At 38.3% G+C, this 23,462-nt stretch overlaps 1 protein-coding gene across 1 annotated transcript in view; it reads left to right on the top strand.

The window, feature by feature from the left end:
* Nucleotides 1-23,462, top strand: part of POU6F2 (POU class 6 homeobox 2) — a 322,671-nt gene that overhangs the window by 274,412 nt on the left and 24,797 nt on the right. Inside the window, exon 7 of the mRNA XM_075142989.1 lies at nt 17,012-17,218. Within this exon, the coding sequence (XP_074999090.1) occupies nt 17,012-17,218 (207 nt within the window). The remainder of the gene's footprint in view (nt 1-17,011; nt 17,219-23,462) is intronic.

Below are 23,462 nucleotides of genomic sequence, written 5' to 3'. Positions count from 1 at the left end.
AAATCTAAGCTAGTTGCTTAGTGTTCTCTGTCATGACTGAAAGAAATAGGCACTCTTGAAGAATAAAACATCTCAGTGATCTCAGGCATGCATTTTAGGCTGAGATGAATCACCTTGCAGGGTTTCCTCACTCTCTACATTGACTAGAGAGAGTTTGAATGGTGGTCAAACTGGACTTCTAATGTTAGGTGGCTAACATTAAGTGACATAAATTCCATCCTTAGAATACCACACACCGGTTATTTTTAACGGGACTTGAGTCCTTTTGATAATGTTATCCTTCAGCTCCCCATGGCAGTCACAGGAGTTTTAACTCAGATCCTGGCAGCAGCTGATGATGGCTGCGCAGAACTCGGCACTGGCTGACCTGCCTTATTTTTGGGATGAGTCTAGAGACACTTTTCAATTTTTGTGAATATTGTGCTCCTGTTTTGCTTGCTTGCTTCTTTGTGTTTCCCAAATAAATAGAGAAACAGCATCCCAGAGACCAAGGTAATGGTATCTGAATTATTTAATATGTACTTAACTTCACTGGATAGCAATGTGAAGGGAGGGTCTTTCTGTTGAGTATCATTTCTTTCAAGTAAGATTAAGTATTCCATCTGCAGGATGTTGTTATTTAAAAATCAGTTGTGCATAAATGAAGACTTTGCATCTATGAGGTTCTTCTGGTTTAAAAAAAAACCTTTGAGCCTGTAGTAGTGAGGAAGAAATCTCTCCCTTTGACAGACTACTTTTTACATTTCTCTGGGCATTTACCCTGCTGTTTTGGTTAGGACAGAAAAGGGATGCACTAAATTCTCAGACCACAGGCCAGCTTAAAAGTATTTCCAGCACAGCTCAAACCAGCAGATGCCACAAATGTCATGAGAGACTCTTATCACATAAGAATTCCTGTCCTAAAAAATAGCCTAAGAAGTTGCCAGTGTTCAAATAATTTTAGGTGCATACCTAAGCCAAACTGATCAACAGCCTTTTGAAGCTCGGCCATCATAATTATTGCCAGCTTTACCAAGTATTATTTAAATTTGTATTTATTCCCAAATATTATGTATGTAGAAGGGGAGGCACATCCTCTAATTTGATTCCAAATATTCTGCTTTTGTTCAGAAATGAAACTTGAATGTTGCTCATGGGATTCTCCTCATTTTTTACCAACAAAGAGCGTACTTCAGTCTGTACTGTGGATGGTGTCATTACTAGCCTATCAAAAAAACCCTATAAGAATCAAACAGCCTTTCTACCCAGGGCTCGACCCACTGTACTTCAACATCCATCGCAGGACTTGCACTGAGAGTATGGGACACAAGATAAGGGGTTTTTCTTACAGTCTCACTTCAATAGCTGCTCAAAGAAAGAAGTTGCCATCTCCACTTTGCACCTCTCCAGCCAGTCTTCTGCATGGGAGCTGTAGCCTCTTGTCAATTAACTCACTTTAATTGGTTTCTGTTTCTTCTCTAACTATGACCCTTTGGCCTTGCCTGCTGCACAGCACTATTTATTCTTAAGCACTGGGTTTATATAAACTTTCTATCAAAATCATCCCTTTGGAAGGGAAGATATGTGATAAGGAGTTTCAATACTTGTGCTATCTTTGTTATCTCTTGTGGCTCACAATAGAACCTGAATCATCATAAAATTGCACCATAAGTTTGTGGTTTATACGATGAACATCTGTAAAAGAAGGAAAAAAAGGAGCTGACAATTCTCTACCTGACTCTATCTTTTTTTAAAAAAGCCATGATTGTAATGGATAAGAGTGCAAATTGTTCACCTCTAAAAAAAAAGTGATGCAACTTTTTTAGGTATAAACTCATCAACATAATTCTAATGAGTTATGGTCTTTGTTGTGAGAAATGAGAAATCCTGTGGTCTCACCCTAAAGAACATTAAAAAAACATTACTGACAGGAAATTGAAAAAGTAATATATGTCTGAATGAATATGACAACTTTTTTCTGATAGAGCAGATAGATAAATGTCACATACAAGTTTCAAAATACATTTAATTTTGCCACCACAATGGATATCCTCTTCATAAAATATATATGAATCAGGTTTGAATCATAAAACTTGACTGTGATAAACAAATGCATATTTGATAACTTCTTTTTTCTTTTTTTTTAGATGCTCATTTCTTTTTTGAGGTTATTTGTTGTTTACACATCTTTACGTTTTCATTTCTGAGCGAAGCAGCCTGGATGACAAATCTTATGCACGTTGAGCCTGGATGAACTTTCTTTTTCATCTGAGAAATGGGTTCCTTTTCTGTTGGGAGGGTTGAGGGGGAAGGTGAGGGAAGGAAGGAGAGGCTGGTAGATGCACAGACTATCTTAACTATCATGTTAGGCATCACTGACTTTTTCTGAGCATCGTTCAGGGTAGGGTGAAGGATGAGAAATGCATGCAAGTATTTTCAGAGCACAGGGCTGGAGGAAGAATCACGGTAGACAGAGCACTGTCTTTTACCTACTGAGCAGCAACTCTCAAACTAGGGGCCAGGTTGTCCATGTTGCAAGAGGTTAAAAAAAGACTCCCTGTTAAAAGCTACAGAGTAAATGGAAGTTTTAGGCTCTCAGCAATAGCATATATCTTTGGGGGAAAGAGGTAGAGAAGGGACTCACGCATATAGCTTTGGGGGAAAGAGTTAAAGAAGGGAGCGTCCTCCTCTTTTGCATTTTTCAGGCACAGATTCGCTGGGGAAGCAGGACTTTATTCTGTGTCATGGGAGCATGCCAGCATACTACCTGTCCTGACAGCACGAGGGCTTCCTCTCCCTTTTCAAAATAGGGACTACCTCAACCCTTTCTTTCTCCAGTACCCAGCACATCAAGTCCTTGGCTGAGCTCTTGCAGCCTGCCCTAGTGCAAGTGCTCCTGGACTTGCAATGAATGCAGTGGGCTCTAGAGAAGGAAATCCATAATGTATCCAGAAGCATCCCTCAGGATTCTAGTGTTGCATTTGAATCTATGTTAAAGAGTGAGGTATAATTACATTTTACTACCTCATTTATCAATCTTTTAGTATAAATTCCTGCAGCATTGTGAACAGAACTGAATGACATTTTTTTCACTGCTGACTTCTGATGGAAAAATGGCATTTAATCCAAATATAAAATGTGTCATTTTGACAAATTTTGTTCAGTAAAAGTTTAAAGTACAGTGTCTGAGTAAGATTTAAGTGTCTCATTTTTACATGTTCTGTTTGAAAATTTAGTGGGTTTTTTTTCAAGTTTAGAAAGGTTAAAAGGAATATGAAATATTTCACCTTTGATCAGAATGGCTCAATCTACCCAGAACAGTTTTTTTAGATTTTTATTTCATTTTAAATTTAACTTAAGTTCCATTTTGAAGTGGAACCAAAAATGAAATAACATAATTTCCCACTTTCTTTCCAGAACTACTCAGGAGTCATTTCCTTGGTTTGCTCCTTTAGGCAGAAAGGGTTCTGTATGAGCAGGGAAAAAGAGAAAGAATCCCTACACTTATCTAGCTTCAACTGAGATTACCAGTCAAAACCAGACCTTGGCCGTGCAGGGTACAAGTTAGCCTGAGACTATGCATAATTTAAAAAGAACTATGGGCAGCAGCTAGACCCAAACATCAGCTTGTGCCTTGTTCAAGTCCCAGGGGCCATTGCGTTCAGGTCAGTAGATTTACTTCTGATTTTTATTAGTAGAAGTCAAATCAGAGCAAGACCTGATAATATTATGCAAGCGTAGCTCCAAACTAAAATGGAGTCCAGAGATAATTGGCATTATTATCAATGAATGAGAAGCCCAGAGATGAAATCTTCCTCAAAAATATTACCTGACTATTGGCAGCAGAACCACAGCAGACCGTTCAGTGCAGCAGAACCAGTGGACCATTGAGTGAAGCTCAGTGGCTCTTGTAAATGACTTCTGGGATTCCAGTTATTCAGTCTGCTTGTGACTCGTAAGATCTACGCTGTGGTATAATCCAGGACAGTTTTCTCTCCCTAATATTGACGGCTAAAAAGATACAGCTATTGTGTACGTCAAGATCAAATATGTTTGCATACTAATGACTTCACCTGAATGAAGAGGGGGAAAAAAGGAACCCATTGTGGCCTGAGAGACTCAGTGGAGTAGAACTGTGAACAATAAATATTTTCATAGTCCTCAATACACTCAGTGTCACTATATTGGGATATTGTGCTATCTTGGCAATTAATAGTATTTCTTTTCTGTCTAGCCTCTTCCTCAAAACTTATTGGCACTGTTCCGGTATCTTTAAGCATTCAAAAGGATCAAAGAGCTTTCATCTTTTAATGCATTTTACTGTGCTGTGCTCTGTGCAGGAAGAAATATTGATACTGTTTCAAGGGCAGTTAATATATTCAGTTCTGTCTCAGAAATGAGCACAATTCCTTGACTTATAAAATTGAAAATCTGCCATTACCCACAATTAAAATGTTCCATATACGAATTACATTGTGGCATTTGCACTTCACTCATCCTTTTCTGCTGTAATTCACATACACCAGGGAATCTTCTCCACTATTGCTCCGAGATTTAATAAGAAGTGCTTTATGGAGGGTTCATATTATTGAGACTTCATTGTTTTTTTAAAAATGTACTACAAGGACATTTGGAAGTACAATATGCATTTTGAAAATACTTTAAATTAAATTAAATTTTGCAGTTGCTGTTTCCCCCTTTCATATCATCTTTGTTCTCCTTATAAAAGGTTCTACCATTTTTTGTCTTATTAACTAGTATCTTGCTCCATGGATTGATATCAGGGAGACTACTCAAAGTAGGGCAAAGCCTGAATGAAGGAAGCACCATCTGACTGTCCTTACTAATAGTTTTAAATTCTCATATACTAAAGACACCTGTGGTTAAGGTTCTCTGGTACCTTTAGACAGTGAGTACCAGTAGTACATCACTCCATAAGGAGCCTTCTTGCTTCATTTGGGTAATTTCTGCATTAAGGCATTACATACCAGGAGAGAGAAGCAGAATCTGGACAAGTGTGAATTGGCAAAGCTGAGCTGTGGAAGTGCTCTGGATGTTCATGGAGAGGAACATCTGGGGTAAAAAAAAAGAAGAGAAGGGCTGTAGCTCTAACTGTGAATTATGTCCTCTGAACTTGGGAAGGATCTGTGTGTTCAGTGCAATTCATTGAGGTCCACTGACACCCCAGCTGCCACAGTTGCAAGAGTAAGTTGTGCAAAACAATAGGTCTAGGGAAATATTTAAAATAAACAGTAAGCACAAGGGTCTCTTTTAGCATTATCGTTTCATTCTTTTCCCCACCTTGTAGCCATGTTCTTAAACATTCTCCACAGCGTGTAAAAATGTATTTTGCTTTTTTATTGGGAGTGTTTCACTGCTGATGAAGGTAAGTCAAGTGACAAATACACAGATGGAGAAGGGATCCCGAAAACAGCTGATCTCTGCCCTTATCCTCCCTCTCCTCTAGAGTCAGGAAGGTAAAGGAGCCCCTCACCTTTGGTCCTCTGCAGGTCACCATCGAAAAGAAAAGGAAATCTCTTTAGGACTGTTACAGAGACAATGTGCAAGGATAGAAAATGTTCAAAGTGTCTGTGATTCTCCATCTTCCACAGAACAGGCCTCAAGGATATGGGCTCTGCTGCCAGCAGAAGAGAAAGATGAAATAGTTTGAATTCATATCAAAATACATAAAGAGAAATTTCAGTATGCCTGTCTGTATGCTTTCTTATCAGGAGCATATTGCTTCAATGTAGGTGCTAGAGATGGGATTACTTCAGGTCCACTGTTGCTTTTAATAAGAAAATCATAGTTATTTAACACTTCCTTAAGAAAACTCATGGACCAGCCCTCAATGAAACTGATAATTAAGCTGCGTGTTTTCCTCACAGGCTCATAAAACGCAGTCTCTTGCTATGTCTTCCCCAAATTTGAGAATAATTTAGTTAGATTTTACTGACATTTTTGGAATGTCTTGCGTGTACCAAAATACATTGATAGCCCTGAAAGGGACTCAAGTCTGTATATAAACTACTGCAAACAAATGTATTTTGGCCAATGGAAATGGAGCAGTGACTGAATGCTGGACATTCACCTCCAGATCGACAGACAGCTACCTCCTGACTTAAGTGCCATTGCATCAGGAGAATGTTTTGACCTGAGAGAAATGCTAGGACCAGTCATTTGTGGTAGATACCATCACATATACTAAGTATCTGTATTACAGAACTTATTATTATAACTGTGATTTGTATCGGGTGGTGGCCAGAGTCGAAATTTAAGTCAAGCTGTTAAGATGTGAGCAGAACACCTTTCTTTCTCTTCCATCTGTCAGCTCAGGTGAAATGGATTAATGATGCATTTGATAATGTGAGATACTTTAGCCATTGCGCTTTCAAGAAGTGAAGCATACGCTCCCACTAGTACCATTCAAGAAAAGAACCAGTTGAGGGTATTTTCAGTGAGATAGCCCCCTTTAACATAAAAAAACCCTACCTTTATATGGTGTCTTTTCTTAATAACTCTAAGGTAGCCTTACAAAAATTACTTAAGGCTCATAGGAGTACTGGCAGGGAGATAAATAGTATTTATACGAACATATTACAGATGATTGAATGGAGGACTGGAATTTTAGTGACTTTCCAAAGGTGAACTGATTGGCAGAGCAGCGCACTGAACCAGCAGCCATACCAAATTTCACAAGGTAAGAAGGACTAAGTCTGGCTTATATTTGGTTGGCAAATCTTCAAGGAAGCATTGGTACTGAAATGAACAATCAACTCTCTTTCTGATGATTGTGCGACAAAGGGAAGTTATATTTGATCTCAGGAAGGATTTTTTCCCCTAGAGATTCAGATCTAGAATCTTGGAGTCATGACCATTTTCCATCCAAGAACTTGCATATGACCCATCTAAATTTTCCCACCTCCTTTCAGTGAAATGAATTTTTCCTTCTTGTCCTGAACGTCCACGTAACTGTGCTGCATTGCAACCAAATTCCACTTTATAGGCTGGAATATTGGTTTCCGTAGTGAGGAAATCCAGAATGGTTTGTTCCACCATAGTCATACTGCTGATTAGCATTATGGTTCATTCTCAGTCGTCTGAAAATCTCTTGTGGAAGAAATGCATGCATTGTAAAATTTAAAAGTGTTTCAGTAGTACATTTGTCTGGCCAGGTGCAAAGGTTTGCACAGTTATTCGCCTCAGTCTTGCCTTGAGCTTTTGTAGACTATCACGTTCAATGTTACAACTCTTAATTAGTAAGACCAACAGTTTTACCTTTTATTTAACTAAAGTCCAGATCGTCTAAAATCGTAGAAACGTTAGCTGAAGTAGGGCATGACTTTGTATTTAAAAGAATGTCTTGTTGCACAGGTGCAATGTTGAAGTGATGGGTTGACAGACAACTACTGTGTCATCCATAGGCATTGCATCTGGGCAGCAAGCTCAAGATTTATAACGGTATTTGGAAAATATGATTGTATAACAACAATGTTGAGTATCATTGCTACTGATTGATTGCATATCTATTAGCCTTCTTGTAGTGAATTTTGGCTAAATCTGAAATGATTGCATGAATCAGCATGCCTAATTAATTTCACCTTTAAGAGTTACAAACTGGGAAATCTGGTGATCTCTGATAAATATTTTATATAGTGTATGTAATTTGATAGTGAGAAGATGAGAGTAGATTATTCAAGAATATATTGATGGCCTAGAAATTCTTTGACCTGTAATCTAATTAAAGAACTGTGGTCCTAAAGATTGAATTTGAAGATTATTTGATGGTTAATGATTTCAGTCCAGTTTATCATGGAGAAGTGTCCAAGAACACACACATTGGTATTCTAAGCAGACAAGTCAAGGCTAGAATAAAACCGTTAAGCCTTCAAAGTCATTTGTCCAGAACACACTTCTGTTTCCTCAGGAAATTTCATCAGTGAAAATTAAAAAGAAAAATAACTCTTTGAGGATTCCAAATTTAACATAAATTTACAAGACCATAATACTTCTGGTGGAATAACTTTCTCAGGAATGGCATCACAATATAAAGCAGTGACAGCGCTGACTGCCTACTGAAGGCAGTTAAGAGCATGCCATATACTTAATCCAGCTTCTTATCTACGTAAAACAAGTTGAAAGGAGTAACTGGAGAAAGAAATGAAAATAGAGCACCAAAAATTCTCCTGCTTACCCAGTCACAGTCATTGACAATAGTGTGCAACATCCCTTTTTTCAAAGGGTAATATTACAACTCAAAAAATTAAACCAGCACTATTTCAGTGAGAACTGTTGTGGCAGCAGAGAACATTATCTTGTTCATATCTACACAAGATTATGTCTCAATAGCAGCTCTTATTTAAAAAACACAGGATCAAAGAGCAATTACTAAATCCTGCCTCATTCTGGCTCCTGACCTCTAGAAAGCATCTCTACAGTAGGCCGGTACAGTGCAATGCAACACCAAGTAGCAAAGATAATTCTAAACAAGCCGATAATGTCACCATAGCATGGAAGCAACCTAATCGTATTGGCACGCATTGTGCTTGGCCTAATTAGGCTTGCTGAGAAAGGGCAATTTGTTTCCCAAGCTAGCCTTGAATAGCTCAGCATGGCATGTATTGCAAAGTGTAGGGATGCCTACATTTTCTTCTGCTGTATGTCCAGTATGTTAGATTCTGATATGGCTGTAAGCAAGTCCACTCTTTATTTATTTTATGTTAAGGTCCAAGAGAGACAATCCTTGTCCTAAATGGTTTGCAATCTAAAGACACAAAGTAATGGTAGGATTTGCAGATGCAGCGCATTTACTTCCCTCACCACAGTGATACAAAGCTTGGAAAGGTTGAGAAATTTTATTTCAGAACAGGGATTTCTTGTCTCCGAGGTGCTTGATACTTAGTGGAGGTTGAAATCTTCAGAGAAGCCAAAGTAGCAATGATACTTCTGTGGGTAACTATGAAAATCCCAGCCTGCATGAAAAGAAAGTAGAGATGAATGAATATTTACCAAAATAATTTTCATTGTAATTAAATCTAGAAATTCATGCTGGTGGCTCAGTCTCTTTGTATTTACTTTCTGAAAAAATGAATACCATTACTTTTTGTTCTCAAGAGTATTTACAGAAAAAAAAGATACCAAACCCACACATACAGAAGTGTATCTGCATGTATACACCCTACAGGGATCTGCACAGCAATCAGGAAAGCTGTTTGTGGTTTGGGAGACAAGCAGTCACATGCTAAAAACAGTAAGTAAGTTGTGACTTCTTTTTGTGTTCATCAAACATTATTAGAAATTATGGCTGTTTTTTCATAATAATTCTGTTATGACAGTGTTGGCTGTTTTGCCATAACGTAATATCATGGATCTTTTGTCATAACAAACAAAAATATTGCTAAAATATTTTATACAAGTCATCCATCAAATAATTTTAAATAATGAACACTTTCATAAGAATCTAGCTAGCTGATTTTCAGAAATGCTCGGGACCTGTAAATCTAATTAAAATCAACAGGTGCTTTGTTCAACTCAGAGAACTGTGACCTCTAAGGGTCCTTATGCGTGAATTAGTTCTTGATTTTAAAAGGAAGCTATATCTGATAAGTAGATTGCTTAGAAAGAACAATTCAGCAGACACTCAACATAATTTTTAATCTTTAATTTGGTAATTATATATCTTTAGATTTTTGTAATGAGAAAATGTTATGTTGTGTTATTTGGGATGTTTGATAAAAGAGACATTCTTTTTTATTACTGTATACATGCCTCTGCTAACAGAACATAACAGTATTTGCTTGAGAAAAATTTCACCACATAATTCCTACAGTGATGACAAATAAAGTCCTGTATCGTTTTATGTTAGTATACAAACATTATTTTCTAAAAAATAAAGCACTGAGAAAGTCAGGCAGAATGTCAGACTCAATGTTCCATTATGATGCTTACAAACGATATACCATCCAATATATTGTATGATATATGAACAATACTTAACCTTGAAAATTATAATTCCTTACATGAAATGGTGACTCAGAAGTACAGTTTCGTAGGTGGCTGTTTCTAGTATCACTATTTGATGCCTTCATCTCAAAATAGCATTTTTTTGTGCCATTTCATCAGGAAATATAATGCAGCAAAGGAAATTTGCAAGCTTTGCATAAATTAATACTGCTTTTACTTCGAAAGACACAAGCAGCCTTAGCCGCCTCCTGCCTTGAGGTCCAAGAATCATATTGTTGTCACTCCAGAGAACCAGACAGAGTAGCATTTCTCTCAGTTCTTTCAGAGCTTGTATTCATACTTCTGGTATTTCAGTGTGTAGATTGGTAGTATATATAGTATAGTGTATATAAATAGCTGGGTTTATCAATATTGGTAGATAATAAATCATATATATCTATAAAAAATAAAAATACCTGTCTATGTGTTTACAAATTATATAGGTAGTATATATATGCGTGATTAAGGGGCAGTGGCACAGAGGCTAAAGAAATCTGTGCAGATTCTCATTATTCTGTCCTTTCCTCAGTCATTTTCTCCTTAAATTATCTCCTTAAAGTAACTCATGCTGATACAGTGACCATACAAGAAGGAACATATCTGTGAACAGAAGCAGCTTCTGAAGGAAATTTGCAAAGCCGTAGAAAATTAACCAAATAATAAACACTATCCTATGTACTGTAGGTGGTATGACTGCTGGGTTTAAATTAGCTTTTGGCCCTGTAAAAGTAGAAAAAATGAGTTTAAACGTACCAGCATCATACAACAGAAGTCAAAGTGAGCTTTCATTTCAGATTATATTCTGAGGATTAGAAAATGAAGATGGGTGAAGCATATTTAAATCAGCAAACATTCACTCAAATAGTGATTTTTTGGCTCACTACGTAAGAGTAAGACTTTCATGCATTCTGTTCACAGTTTGAGATGTTACATTAGCTTATGTGTATATGCTGGTTTGCCTCATTTTACTGAACAATTTTTCTGTTGCTCCTTTTACTTTTTCCCTGTTTTTCTATTTTATTTTTATATGTTCTTCTGTTGTTCAAAACTGAATAATTAACCTTCAATATTTAAAGGGCTGTAACATTGATAAAATCAGAGAGACATTAATTTTGATGATGCTACTGAAAAAACTTAACGTTTCATAGTTAAAGACATGTTTTTCAGATGAAATGGCACTATTTGCTTTATGCCATCCCTGGCTGACAGTAGAAACAACCTAGCGTAGTCAGTCTTCGATTTTACTTAGCCTTTTCACAGCAGAAACAAAGGCAGTCGTTGAACCATCCATTTGGTTACAGTTTATAATATTCCTTTGGTTGTGCTAGGAAAACAATGAAGCAAGGCAGCATCCCTGTTTCTGATGAGATGAGAGGGGGAAGAACTTAGCAAAAAACAGGTGTATGCTTCATTTTAGAGTATCATAGTAACTTCACCTAATGTCAAAACACAATTGGTTTATTAGGAGCCGCAAGAAAAGACTCACTGCTGGGAAATCAGCAATTAGTCTTTCATACAGTTATGCAAAATCTGGTTTTATATCAGCAGTGCAAATGGGGCTACAATTAGACATTTATCCCCAGAAGTTCTGAGCAGTCGCTCAGCTTCTGCCCGCAGCTTCAGTCTGTGAGGTACAGTGAAGTAATCCACTGTAACTAAGGCAATTAAATATGAAGATGCATTGTCAGTCAAGAAAGGATAAGAATGGATTTTTTTAATGTTATTCTTTCTTAAGGATTAGTTGTTTAAGGAATCATTTTTAAGGGATCAGATGTTTTTATTTCATTTCTAAGAAGAAACCTTTACTGAGCAAGGCAAGGGACCAAAATTTGTTTAACAGTACGATACTGACTAGCACTTCACTTCATCAGTGCTAGAACATTACCCTGCCATTGGGGGTAACACTCACAGATATTGTTGATACGCTGAGGGTTTGGGATTTTTCCCCTCCATGGTCAGCTCCATTCCTTGGGATTTTTCCTTCACTTTAATTGTCTGCTTATTCTTTCATTGCAGATGTATTTGCAGTTTGCAGGACTATGTAGGCAAAGACCGCTGAGCCCACAGATGGTATGTAGGAGCAGATCAACAAATTAACTTCATGCACAAGCCAAGCCTTACAACTTTATTTCATATAAATAACACTTAATTGCGGAAGTTGTCTTGGCAATGGCAGATTCAAGTTGTAAGATTTGAGAGGCCTGATCTCAGATATCTTGAAATCCTAGGATCTTAAAATGACACTAACAGATTAATCAATGGAAAATATTCAGATGCTCTTAAAAATCACCCTGAATTTCCTTTGAAGTTAGAAACAAATAACTGATTTTTAAAATTTACTTAACATTGGGAAGCATAAAAAACTAAATTAACATCTGTAAAAACTGCTCTCTAAGCACCTCAAGATGCAATTGATGTATCTATTAATCCATAAACAAAAATGAAAGAATCTTACTCAATACTCAAAGTAAAAATCTGACTCCACCAAGGCTTCTGGCAACACTCTGTCACTTGAACAGGGACAGAATTACAGTCTTGGTGCTTTAATTAGAGGTGGACCAAAGCCCTGTCTCTCTAAAAAAGCTGAGGTCTGAATTTACATTAAATATCTCAGTACAATTTCCAATGTCATGTCTGCACTACATTTTGTTCCTATGTCTGGAACCTGTACCTCAGACAGATACAACCAGGTGTAATTTATTTTAATCAACAGCGCTCTGCAGATTACTGTGCCTGACTCCCTTAAAGGTTACAGAGCATTGACAAGGGGGTTCCTTGAATTAACCCTTGGACTTTCAAAACTGTCTGTTTGTTGTTTTGCATGTGACACCTGTTTTGCAACTCCTCTGTGAACACTTAGTGCTTGCTTTCAGTTGTATGAGGTATAAAAGAAATTGTGAAAGTCACGTGCGTAGTGTAAAAAACCCCAAAACTTTTTAAATTATATTTTTGTAGCATGAGGACTTCTAGGGATGTGTTTGTTTTCTCAAGAACGTGTTTGACAGGTGGGATTGTTCATGAATTTCAGTCCCAACATTGACAGAGTAAGAAGCCTCTTCTGCTATGTCTCAGAGAAGTTGTGGATGCCCCATCCCTGGAAGTGTTCAAGGTCAGGTTGGACAGGGCTTTAAGCAACCTGATCTAGTGAAAGGTGTCCCTGCCCATGGCCAGGGGGCATTGGACTAGGTGATCTTTAAAAGGTACCTTCCAACCCAAATCATTCTGTGATTGTGTGATTCTGTAAGTATCTTGTGGGATAAGTCCCTGTCACATGCTATTCCTGAACTGTCCTTGAATATAATCTGAAATAGCAGCAGTCGCTAGAAAGGAGCAATGCCTCCCCACTAGGAAAATCACTGGCAATTAAATAGTCTGTACTGTGGCATGCCAGTGTCTCAAGCCCGTGGCACGGTCTTGTTTTATTTCTTCAGAAAATTTAAATGTATTAAAACCATAAATTGTCTTTGTAAAGTGCCAGCTTTTATGATACTTTAACAAGACAGATTAGCACGGCCCAGGGTGAAATTTCGTACCAAAATTAGAGGAAAAGGGATCTGGACCAGCATCAGGACAATCACACAACGTTTGAGGAGGGGATCCAGTTTCAGTACTCCTCCCTACGTGTGAATCAGGGAGCTGTTACGATATTTAGGGAAGTGTACTTGGAGAAGGGGGAACTTGAGAGGGGAAACTTGAACCTGGGTTTAGCCATATCAAAGATGCACGCAATAAAAACTAGCCCTGTTGGTTAACTAGAAACAAGTGGATGTCTTGTTTTTAATCAGACAAGATTTTACTTTATTTTGGTATAAAATGGAAAAAAAAATCTTGAAATCTCTGTAAGTTTCAGAAAATGGGAAAACTGTTTCCCATTCAGATTTACCCTTGGCTACTACGGTAACACCCCTGAGGGCATTTGTTCATTTGTCCTTCTGGAACACCTCTCCCAGCTGTTTTTTCCCTGCTCCGTTTCTGGCTGTGTGCATGTACAGCACGCCATGTACAGAATGGTGTGTGACACACATTAATACATATAGATAGCCTTCTGCTTCTGACCTTACAAACTGTCCACTTCAGCACTGTCATTCTATAAAATGTCCAACTGCAGTCCAAGAAATGCATTTTAAATGTGAATGCAAACATTTCTATTACTGATAACACCAGCACAGCATTTTTTGCTTTGCTGGGATTAGGACCTTGATAGTTAAAGTTACATTGGAGTAATGACACTCCAAGGTCGTGTCCTTTACTGACATGGCAAAGGAAGGAGGGTCTTTGCTATGTTTCTGCTGATAAAATTAAGAAGAATTATTCCTTGTGTTTGGTGAGATATGTTAAAAGTGAAAGCATATATTTGTGGCCCATAAATATTTCAGGTTGCCAAAAACTGGGAGGAATTTACATGTTGCACTGCGTGAAAGCTGTATTTAATTCATGCTGAAAGTCAGATTGTAGAAAACATTTTGAAATCTGATAATGATGTAAATAAATGCCTCCCTCCTCAGTGAACAGCCATCTTCTCACATGAACAGTAAAGCAGCTGCAGTTCAGCTAGGGACACCTTAAAAAAATATAAAAGTACTGTAATCTGCAGAGAGAAACTCGCAGGCAATTCCGGCTTATGAGGCTAACTCTCCAAACCACAACCTCTGTCTGAATATGCTCCATCGTGCTTCACTTTCATGCTCTGTAAAATGGGGGTAGTAATCTTTATTGATCTGTCTACCTTTTAGGAATGCATTAAGGAGAACCTAAATGATATCTTTACAGTGTTTTGAACAGTTTTGATATATGCAGCTCTTACAATACAGTTTAGTAGGTGGGCTTGCCATTTTACCATGTCCTCCCACGGGAGAGCTGTCCTGCTTTTTCTTTATGGTTCTCTAGTTTTCCCATCCAAACTTCTTCTAACTGGGCAAGTTTGGTAAATTGATGACTTCAGCACTTACCACTTGTTAGCTGAACTGCCATAGCTAACCAAGGGCACTGTTTTCACTCAAGGAGTTGGTTTAAGTTGTCACGTTGTACTTCACAGTTGAGCCTACCTAGAGGCACACTATTGGGCTGTGACTGCTGAAGGAGCAGTCAGTCATCAGGATGCTGTCACTTGATTGAGTCATATCTTAGCCTAATAATGGAAAGAAGAGGGTGATCCTCTGACGAGAGCCTCATGCCCCTCCAGTTATGCCTGAGTTAGTTGGATATCATCACATGATGCTTTCTTGAGGATGGATTTTCTGGGGTTGTTGTGTATCACTTCTGGTGATTTAAATATGCAGAGGTCTTTGCAGATCCCTGCTATTCTTCACAACACAGTTCATGCATGTACCATTTTTATATCTTCAGCAAGACATTCAGAGTTGTTCCTCTAGTTCTGCACTCTCAGAAAGTAACTTAGTGGTCTGCCCACAGAGCCACTGATGTTTCCACCAAAAAGTTGTTTTAGAGCTAATTTTACACTGTATTGTACAGTTCCCATGGGTATAATATAAATTAATTTTGAAATCAGTAGGAATTTTATATGTTTGTTTTGGAGACAAATTTGCCTTCAAGTTTCATTAGAAACACTTTAGCCTGTTTTGATGAGGAAACTAGTCTTATGACTAGTGTTGTCTATCCTTGTCTCCCTCTTTCCATCCATCCATCTCTCCATACCTACCTAATGGCTTTGAAACAGCTGACCAATTCAACAAAATTTATCAGAAAAAAGGAGATCTAAAAGGGTGATCAAGCTCCTAAATGGAATGAGAATCAGCAGATGATAGACTGAGGAAAGCCACCCTGTTACTATTCCCACTGAGGAAAAACAGGGAGAACTCAGCCATAATTCACCCTATTTCTCAGCAACCAAGTAGGTCTACACTAGTCAATGTATGTAATAAGGGACAGAGTGCAACTGGGATCATACTGGTGGGGGACCACAGGGACATGCAGCGTGGTGGATGTTGAGGTTAAAGAGGAGGAAGCAAGACTTCTGAAGAGGGAAGACTGGAAGCCTTACAATAGGATAGATGTTTTCTGGGGGGCTGTGATAGAGAAAGTCAAAAGAGACACGGTGAAGGAAATAGATGTATTTTGCTTTTTTTTTTTTAATTTTCCTGTTGCAATAATCCTATGACTCTTCATTTGTTGTTGCTTGGGGAAAAAAAAAGTTTGGTTTTATTCACAAGTTTAATCAGAAGTTTGTTTCAGATGCTCTAATACTTGTAAAAATTATTGTGCAGTATACTTCCAACAGCGTAACTTTCTTCAACCTGTCTGACTGACAAGTTTTCTTACAGTATCTGTTTGACATCTCATCCTAATATTAGTTTTACAGGCACGTTCACATTTTAGGAAATCGCTGTATTCTCAAATCTGAGATGTCACAAGTATCTCCTTCTGCAAGTACTTGCCCCAGAACTGTTAGCTAAAATGTTTTATCTAATAGCAGCCCTCCTGTTGTGTTGTACTACTTAGTTGTCATCCAAAAGCAGCTGCATTTTTATGAACGTACCTTAATAAGCCATGTCCTGAAAGGCACCAGTATCTCTTTGTTCCTCCCTGAGACTGCATGGGAGTAATAGGTGGTCATCTAAAGTACTAGGTATCAGTAAATCAAGGAAAATTACGTAAGCACCTCAGTTCACAGTTAATAACATTGTACAGATGAGTTGTAGAAAGCAAGACAAACAGACTGATATTTGCATCTATTTCACTCTGTGTTCAAATGAGAGGTGGGAACAAAGCATCATCCAGGGGCTAGAGCATGTCCCAGCATTTGTTTCATACACTCTCAGCCACAGCAGATTTGTTGGGGATGACAGTGGACAGTGGTAAAACGTATAGGTGATATGTGATGCAACAAATGAGTTTGAAAGTCCTCATCACCTCAGTAAAGGAACGTTTTTTTCCCACCCTCAGCCTGTCATATCTGTCTCCCTGTGCTTATTTCACCTAAGTTTGATTTAACACACATAAAACAAGTAATTATGTGTGGCAAGCGTATGCGGCATGTCTGCATTTTCCCTTTCTATGTCGTTTTCTCCAGATTATTGGAACAATCCCACTGATGCCTAATCCAGTCCCCTCCAGCCAGGCAGCAGGTGGAGCTCAGGGACTTCAGGTGCAGCCGATAACTCCACAGTTATTGACCAATGCCCAGGGTCAGATCATCGCTACCGTCATCGGCAACCAGATACTCCCAGTGATCAATACCCAGGGAATAACACTATCGCCGCTCAAACCAGGCCAGCAGGTAAAGTGTCTGTAGCCTGAATGATTATCAAAACAGATGCGCAGAAATCTTCTACTCCTCACGGACTCTCTCATGGCCTTTCTAAAAACTCCCTCTTCTTTACCATTTTTAATAACAAAAGATTAATTCTATTATACATAGTCTATTAGTGCATACTATGTACTAGTTATAATATCATGTCATATTACATAATTTATTTATACATTCAGGGGTTGTCCTGTTATTTTTTTTTTTTCTTTTAAAGGTCAATATAGGGCCAACTGAGAAATTTTCTGCAGCGAAAGCGCAGTAGGAATATGAGACAGGAGAGGACCATCTGGCCTATAAAGTTCAGTTCCTTGGTTACCCAGTGGTCACCCAGTAGACTGGGGTTTGAAATGTTTTGCAACGTGCAGAGAAAACAAAGAAAAATATAAAAACTTATTAGTTGTCTTCACTGAAAAATCAGATATGATTGTGTATATTTGCACAGACAGAAAGTATTTTTAGGGAAATTATTATTCAGTGTAAAGCACCAGGTAGTTCACAGACTTCAGGATGGGTGCAGCAACTTCACCAAGGTCCAAAAAGATTTCTGTAGTTCTTTTTATGGTACTCTAAAGTCAAATTCATTAGTTTTGTCTACATCTGTAGAGCAAAGAATTGTAGTGCCACCTTTTTTCTCTGAAAGAGAGGAAATTGAGGATGGAAAAGACATCAAATTGATTACTAAAAAGGTACTTATAAAAGTGTCACTCTCTTAAATGTTCAGCTTAGCATTCCTATTGCTGGTAGTGCTTGGTTTGTTATTCTTGCCTACACCTCCAGTCACAGGGAGCAGTCTTTTGTATGTTTCTGAGAATCCCAGGGCCCCCTGAACTCCAAATTGATGATTTTTTTTTTTTTTTCAAATTTAGAAGTAGAGAGCCGATGGATCTCTAAGGTGACTTCTTTGTTTTGAAAATGTTTCACATCCAAGGGGTTACATACTCTTTTTTCCATCCTATCCTCTGTGGTATCCAGCAGAGGCATTTTCCAAAGCACTTGTCATTTATCTAACTCTATTTTCTTTAATGGGAGCAGACTTATACTACTGGCAAGTGCTTTTGCAATTGTTGCATGTACGTGGTTTCAAACAAAGCGGGATGGATGGGAGGGCGAGCTCTGTGTTCTCCAGCACGAGAAAGCCTGACAATGGAATAAGAAACTCAGCAGTTTACATTTGCTTTCCTTGGGGGGGTGGGGCGTGGGGTGTTTCTTTTTGAGTCAGTCCCCTGAAGAGATTAGAACTTTCCCTCCTTTATGGGGGAAGCTCTCAAAAAGCATAGCAATCCTGAGATCCCATTTGAAACTCATGAAATTTAAAAGTAAAGAGGAGGATAGGGGTCCTGTGTTGTTCCCTGAGACCTTCTCACCTGCAGAGCAACGCACCTTCTAAGTCCTGCAGCAAAGCAACCTCTTCCAGGCAACGTTCTCCAGTAGTATTAGTGGGCAGAGAGGGGACAGAGATGTGACTTTTCTCTGCACAGCTAGTGGCACTGGCTCACATAAAGGGACAAACTGCTGCTGAAGGCTGCAGCTTGCTGAATGAGCAGGGGTTCAAGAAAGAAAGTCACTGTTAAGCCATATCGTGCTGTATTGTCCTGGTTCACCCAAGCTGTGGGCTCCTGTGCAACGAGGAGCTGGCAGAGATCGTCAGTCAGCAGAGCTCTGGTTATGTCCAAGAGCCAAGGATGTGCCCCATATTGTGCTGGTCTGCCCAGCAGTGCTACATAGGTAGAAAACATTATTTTGCCAAGATCAGTTCCGGAGGGTCCAGCCTGTGCCTCTCACATAGAGTCCTGAGGTCCCAGGGATTGCAGGAAGGGCCACCAAACAACACAGAACCTCCTTACCTACATCTGTTGGAGCCTGATCAAGACAGTATTTTTGATCGGGGGGAGCGGGGGGAAGTAGTGCAAATACTACGTGAAAAGATAGTACACATTATCATTTTTATAGGAACCGCAGAAAATTATTTCTATGTATTTGTGCTCCCTCTACTGGCTCTTCTGCTTTTACTGAAAGAAGTCACAGGAAATTTTGCCATTGATTTCAGTGGGAGCAGAAAAAAGGTAAAGAGCCATATTCCTCATAAGAATAATGCTGATGGACAGTCAAAAGCAATTGAGCTAGTACTATACAAACTGCCATATCATTTGAAAAGCAACTAGAATTACACGAAGTATAAAGACATCCTGAATTTATCTTACTGCCTGGGTAAAGACTTAGCCAAACTGTAGTGTTTGGCTAATGATAGCATATTTAGTCATAAGTTTAAAACCTTGTTTTCAGAAGAACTGAGTGCTCAAACTCAGAGGGCTCAGCAGGAATTCAGAATATTTTTGAAAATGGTGTCACACAGCATTTGGTGTCTTGTAACTTGATGAAAGAAGCTTCAGAAAGGGGAAAGAAGAGTACAAGACAAGTTTGGGAAAAGTTTTGAGAATGTCATGGAGAAATAAATGAGGAAATAAATAATGTAGTGAAATGTTCCAGTTGCAGGTGATCCTAGTTTAACTTTCAACTTGTCGCTTCCTTGGAAACTAAGTACTGCAGCAGAAAGAGAGATGATTGCAAGTGATGATAGTAAGCTGCTGCTTGTTAGCTGAGTCACAATAATTGAACCTGTGTGCCTGTTTCAGTTGCTAAGTAATGCATGGTAGTGCTTACTTTTTGCCTGAAGACTTAATCGCCTCAGATATTGTTTTTAGTCAGCTTTACTTAGGTAGACTACATGCCTTATTTATTCATACAACTTTTTCAAACTTGACAGACTAAAACCTCAATGTTTGCTCATAGAAATGGGTTCATAGATTACTCACGTGTAGTGTAAAGCAGTGCTTCTTTTTCTGTGTTGTCAATAGGTTGCTTTTTAATGTATATAAGCAATTCCATTGTAATCCTATTCCTCTTGCTTTTAAGAATAAATAGATGTTTCTGATTTATGTTCTTTAAACTACCCACAATGGGGATTTAAATTACACTGAGTAGTTAAAGCTTCAGTGTTTTCACTGTTTTCCAAGATTTTGCTAATCTAAGCAGCAGCATCTATGCACACACCAAGAATTCTTCTAGAAATTGTAATGGCTTTCTAAAGCGGGCAGCTGTTTACACTCCTGTTGTAGCCTGTGTCCTTTTTAGCTCTGTTCATAAACAAGATTTGCTTTGCCTTTAATAATTTTTACTGCCCATCTCCTAACCATTTCCATTTCCACACTAATGTCTTTGAGATTTGGTGATCAGAACTGAATGCCAAGATCACAGCGAGGATGCATCACTGTTTTACATAATAACATTATAATATTTTCAACATTATTTTCTGTCTTTATCTCAATACAGCCTAATCTCCTGCTTTTTTTCTAACTATCTCTGCTCATTGAGCAGGTTTTTCAATAAGCAGATGTATCCACCATGATACATCGTTGCCTCCCTGATTGTTACCATGTGAGTCACTAACATGGTTCCTTTTAATATGAATCAATTTGCACCTATCTATCTACTCTGTCTCTCTATCCATCATAATGCTCCCCTGGCACGTTGTAAACAGGATCCATAAGTTGTTCATGGTATTCTGTACTAACTTAAGAAATTCACATGTTCTTCCTGCTGATTCAACCATTGTTTACCATCTTTTCTTGCTGCTTGCTAAAACCATTCAAAAAAATTTGGTATAAAACCTTTAATCTCTATTTGTAGTCTCCTTTCTTGAAAAGGACAATTTATTCCCTAATTTTATGTTTCTTGCTTTTTTAAGCTGTTTATATCTCCTAATAGAAGAATACCTTGTGACCTTAACTTCTGCACTTCCTCTGTGCCTCTTGGGAGGGATTTTGTCAAAATCCAGGTTGTATGGCTAAAAGCACGATTTTTTTCAAGAACAGATGAGCTTGTTGTAACAACATGTTAGCATTGTCATTTGCTATCAGATTTGAAAACCTTGTTTTAAGGTGTTCTTTCATATCTTTAACAACACTTGTTAACACCAACACAACTGACAGAAAAACTTGAACCATGAATTGGAGTCTTACGAAATTTAGGAAAGGATTCAACTTGCTTAACTTAGTCATAGAGCAGTTAGGTATCTGGTGGAAGCTAGTTAACTAGATTTCCCATAGAGACAGAGAGACATAGACAAGGAGACATATGCATGTCCAAGGGGCAACTCAAGCTGTCAAAATAGAATAATTTTTAGATAGGTTGAATCTCTAATAGATTTCTTAAGGTATCTATTGTCTCCGATGATGTGAGAGGGAGCTAGGGTAGCTATTTTAGGATAGACAATTAATTCTTAAATGAGTGAAATTAGGTAAGAAGAATCCAGCTGCCAGTGATCACTGGGGTTCAAAACACATTCTTGTTTATGAATTCTTCAAACAGCTTTCCTAATAATTGGTGTTTTAATAACTATTTTCTTGCCCACAGCACACAGAAGCAACTTCTACATGTTTCGTTGTTCTCCAGTGTAACTCATCATCAGGTTCCCTTCTTGCTGTTGTCTGGCTCTTTCCCTCTACATACTAGATTCATTAAATCAGGCCTGTAGTCCCAGTTGTCCTCAGTCTTGTTTTATCTACACTGTCTGCCAGAACTTTTCATATTTCATCATATCTTATAGCACTACCCGCTTTGGGCTTCTGCCAACTCTTATACAATAAAATGAGCTACTAGGCAGCATTTTCTTACACAGTCAGTTCCCCATCTTCGTTGACATTGGCTCTCATGCCCCAGATAAACTGTTGAAAAGACTAGACACTCTCAGATGGGTCTGTGGTCATTCTTGTACATCTGCTTTCCAAATAATTTCATGCCAGATGTTTTCTCTCTGCGGTCTCAATCTACCACATATACTCTACCATCTCATTGTCACAACTCTATCAATCCCTTGTTTTCCTGACCCGTTAAAATCTAACCAACTCTCAATCATTTTCTCCCTGAGATGCTCTTACTGCTCTGATGCTGTCTTGTTTTATAAGAAATGCACTCTTCTTTCTCTGTGTTTGAATATAGCCACTAAACTGTGTTGTCTCAATCCCACTTTGGTTTTCTTTTGCTTTTTATGTGACTTTCAGTGATGAAGGTGACAATTTTTCTCACTTCTTTCACCCTTTTCCTTTACCATCAGCATTGCACAATTCCATTTCAGCCATGGATAAAATTACTAGATTTTTGAAAGTCAAGATTACCAGACTATTTACTAGTACAAGTGACTACATCAGATTTTCCTTGCCACAGCATCAAGACTTGACTTGTAACTTATGTCTCTTCCTGACCAGTTTTCTTTGTGGCATCTGCACTTGTAGGAATAGGATATCTCAAAAAAGTCAATATAACTGCACCACACCATTGGGAATGGGAAGATATCACTACACCACCTGTGTCATTCTAAGGAACTGAGGCATAGAGAGAGTAAAGCATTCTTCACTCTTACTGTTACCTTTGAATTATGCACTTAACTACGCATTTAAGTCTGTTACTGTAATATTGACATTATATCATTTCTGATGGGGGTCGGAAAGATGACTGATGCACCTGATTTGCATATAAAACTGTATCTTCTACAGAAGCCCGGCTATGTCCTCAACCTCATTCAGAGAGCCCAGAGACCTTCAATTACAGAGTATACTTTGAACGTAGTTCTGATCCCACAGAAAGGCTTTGAAAGAACTTCAGCAGATGCTGTCAAAGTCCTCCCCCCAGTTATGTTCACAGCACACCAGCACTTCTTTGCTGTAGTCTTCATTGTGAGCTGAGTATGTGCACAGCCTATGTGAACCCAAAGAGCTTTTTTCTGCTAGTTTCCGCATGTACCTATTCTATCAGTCTAAGCAATGTGTATAGAGGCCCTTTATACTATATATACTGTACTATATTATACTATACTGAGAGAGAAAATACTTATTAAGCATCAAATAGCTTTTATATTCAGATTCATATATTCACTTGCTTGAATTTAGTTGAGTAAGCTAAATTACGGTGATGGGGTACAGTATTTGGGCCACAGTGGAAACATTCTGGCAGAGCTGACTGTAAAAGTGATTTGGCATGAAGTGTGTGGATATGTGCAATAACTTATTCTCTTCATTTAAGGAAATATTTTTGAAGCCCATGTCTGGTCATGCAGTATGATTAGGTTTGAAGACAGACTTACTCTGCCATGGTGCTCTGAAATCATGGAGTGGCCACAGCACACCACCACTCTTTCTCAAAAACAAATGAATGGCAC

This window comes from Calonectris borealis, chromosome 2, assembly GCF_964195595.1.
Source record: "Calonectris borealis chromosome 2, bCalBor7.hap1.2, whole genome shotgun sequence".
Lineage (NCBI taxonomy): Eukaryota > Metazoa > Chordata > Aves > Procellariiformes > Procellariidae > Calonectris > Calonectris borealis.
This window is presented reverse-complemented; position numbering and strand designations above follow the sequence as displayed.